At 47.6% G+C, this 3,249-nt stretch overlaps 1 protein-coding gene across 24 annotated transcripts in view; it reads left to right on the plus strand.

Moving 5' to 3' along the window:
- The window catches only part of LOC308065865 (T-box-containing protein TBX6L), a 47,055-nt gene that overhangs the window by 27,782 nt on the left and 16,024 nt on the right, over positions 1-3,249 (plus strand). For all 24 annotated transcript variants that reach the window (XR_013928946.1, XR_013928947.1, XR_013928948.1 and 21 more), the window contains 3 exons: positions 132-202; positions 1,575-1,666; positions 2,417-2,609. Coding sequence is in view for 16 of the 24 variants with exons in the window: in XM_080392445.1 (XP_080248571.1) it covers positions 132-202; positions 1,575-1,666; positions 2,417-2,609 (356 nt within the window). In the remaining 8 variants the exon portion in view is untranslated. The remainder of the gene's footprint in view (positions 1-131; positions 203-1,574; positions 1,667-2,416; positions 2,610-3,249) is intronic.

Raw genomic sequence — 3,249 nt, forward strand, 5'->3', positions numbered from 1 at the left:
CTCAGGTGCTCTGGCAAGGGCGTGCCCAAAACCCTTGGAAAAGCTGTTGTGATAAATACTGAGGTGAAGGTCTTGAAACAGTAAAGAACCCAACCAGTCATGATAGTGAATCTTGTTCCTTTTATTTTAAGATTACAAAGCTCAAGATTGACAACAATCCATTTGCTAAAGGTTTCCGAGAGCATGGGAAGAACACTCGAAGGTAAACTGTTTTTTCACCTTATTTATAATTGGAGTTCACTTGTGAATTTTACCAAGGCCATTGAACAAAACTATACCAGCTAGCTCTGCAGAGCTTGCTGTGTTGTGCACACCGCGGTTGCCTGTATCTGGGAATGATGTCCCCCTATGCAGCCTCCTCCCAAGAAACTTGGGGAGTGGGAGGAGATACAGGATTTCCAACAGAAATGTGGGAGGTGTGACAAATTTGAGACCTGCGTTCCCTTGCAACTTGGAGCTAGACTGGAGTCTGACATGTGAATATCAGTGATAATGAGTCCACAGTAGATCATAGAATCACAGAATGGTTTGGGTTGGAAGGGACCTTAAAGACCACCTTGTCCCACCACCCTGCCCTGTTCGGGGACACCCCCCCAGCAGCCCAGGTTGCCCCCAGCCCTGTCCAGCCTGGCCCTGAGCACCCCCAGGGATGGGGCACCCACAGCTGCTCTGGGCAGCCTGTGCCAGTGTGTCTCTGGAACCTCTGTTCCAGATCATCGTGTCTCTTTGAGATCAGATGGCTTCTGACGTTTGGAGGCTCCCTCATCTCCTTCCCCTGTGCGTGGAAAAGCAGCTCTTCCAACGGGAGATTTTGTCTGCAGGAGGGAAGATTGATACCAATGAGATCTTCATCTGCTCTGAGGGTAGCCAGTGGATGAGATCTAAAAAAAAAAAAGCTTAATTGCTATGATAGATTGGCAATAGAGAAGGAAAAAAATGTTTTTTTCCAAGCAGAAAATGTTATGAAAATATCTGAGATTTTGTTTTGTGTTATTTTATGCCTGAAAAAAAATCTCATTTCCTGATGAAAAAGGCCAAAACTGAGTCTTTTACTTGAAGTTTGAAAATGTCATGGATTTTCTTTCTCCTCCTAATAGGATCATTTCTGACTAAGCTTAGACTTATTTTCCATTTAGGAGAAAGCTGCTTTCAAGTGAAAGACTCACCCTACTATACACGTACCTGCGTGCATAGCAGGTATATCCAGCATTGAACTACACTTACAAACTCAGTGCCAAAACCCCTGGTGCTGAGTTTCCATGTTGACAGTGTCTTTTGCACCGAAGTGAAGCGGGCAACCCCTTTACCAGTTCTTCCCCAGTACCCTGCAGGGCAAGGGCTCTCGCTGGAAGCTCACACCGATGGCAGGCGGCATGGCTAACCCTGTAATTCCACTATGGCAGGCATATTCCCCGAGGGCCTCAGGGTGCTTCGCTAGGAGAGGTGTCAGTCACAGAATGTTGGGAGAGGTTCATGCCATCTATTTGTCTTCCAGATTTGTCCATCATCCCTTGCGTATTCATCTAGGAAAAAAGCTTATATAAAAGCTACCCCCACATCCTGTTTCTTTCCAGGGAAGGACGAGCCAAATGCCAGAAGCTTAGTCCAGCCAAGGGCCAGAAGAGGAAGCTGCCTGAGGAAAAGGAGTCTGGAGCTGAGGAACAAGGTAATGTTGATCACAACAAACCTAGAGAATGATTTCCAAACAGTGTCCAGGCCACAGGCAGGGAAGAAACAGCAACAAAGACCCCTCTGTGTGGAGAGTGGCCTGGGTGGAGCCCCTGAAGGATGCTGTGCATGGCTTTGATTCTCTGAGTCTCTTTCTGGGAACGATCCACAGGAGACTGCTCACAAGTCGCTTATCATTACTGACTACTCATCAGCTCTCTCACCAGCCTCCCAGCCTGGCTGTGCTTTGTAACTACGTATTGATCGTAGGCTGTGCTTTCATAACATTTCTCTTCCAACAGCGATAAGAGTTTGCAGTATCCCCCATTGCTTTCTTCCTGGTTCTCATCAGTACAGTTGTGCCAGCAGTGCTCTGTGCAGCTGGATTGTGATGCAGATGTGGGAACTGATACCACTTAAAAAAATAAAAAAGAAATCACTCTTTCCATTAGGTTGTTTTTTAAGCTTGATCATTCCTTGCTGCAGTTCATGTTGCTGCTTGCAGTAGCACAAGGCAGTAGCATAGCTAAGGAGAGAGGACAGGACAGGACTGAAGACCACAGTGTAAGGTCAGAAAAAAGCTGGAAAGGGCTAGTCCCTTAAGACTGTATGACTGTAGAAGAGGTATTAGCGTTTCCTTCCACCATTCTGCAATTAATGCAGCTGCCAGTAAACCATTGTGAGCTCTGACTCTCTCTTCCCCTTTCTCATTTTTTTTCCGTTCTTTCTTTTCCCCGCTGTGAGTCAGATTTTGAGAAGGATGAGAATGTAGATGTGAAGGAAGAGAGTAACCCCGTTGTGGTCAGCAGCGGATACCCGTTCTGGGTCTCGGAGCAGAATGGCAGCCATACCTTTCCTGCAGCGTCGCCGGTGCCACCTGACCAGAGGGAGGGGCTGGGCAGAGAGCAGCAAGTGCCTACAGCATCCTACCAGACATATCGGTGAGTCCCACCTCTTGGTGCTCCTGTCCAAAGCCACCCTTTAACTGATGGGATTCCTCCTCTTTTAGTGGGTATTTCCTAAGAAAAACAGCCGGTGGGAGTAAGGAAGGATGCCTTTCTGTTGGACCCAGGTATCTGGGTGATTGGTGGTAGATTAGCATGGAGATAGCTTCACAACAAAGCCTTTCTGTGTTCCTTCAAACCCACTGATTCTGGGCATACTCATGTCTTGGTAATGCTCTTTATTTCCCTGTCCTGAAATGCTCTCCCAGCCAGCTCTGTGTACCGCAGACTTGCCTGACCTTTGGAGGAAGTGCGTTGGAGGAGTGGCAGGACTCCAGTGTTTTTTTCCCTCCTTATCATTGCAAATTCAGGCAATAGTCAGGAGTGAGCCTAGACTAGAACTGAGCCAGAACTAGGGTAGCCTGGGCTTACCTTCTCTGGCATTTAGTTTTTCTGTGTGAGTGACAAGTGAGGTTTGGACTAAAATCCACACTAACCATAAAATGAAGCAGTAGGCAAGGGGAAGAGGGCATGTTAAGAGCTTGCCCTGCCTTTCCCCAGGGGATCTGTGTGGGTTTTCAGTGGTTTTCTGCTGCGGTAGGTTTGACTCGCTCTTCTCTCTGCCCTCGGGGCTCAG

Source organism: Falco punctatus (genome assembly GCF_963210335.1).
Source record: "Falco punctatus genome assembly, chromosome: 1".
Taxonomy (NCBI): domain Eukaryota; kingdom Metazoa; phylum Chordata; class Aves; order Falconiformes; family Falconidae; genus Falco; species Falco punctatus.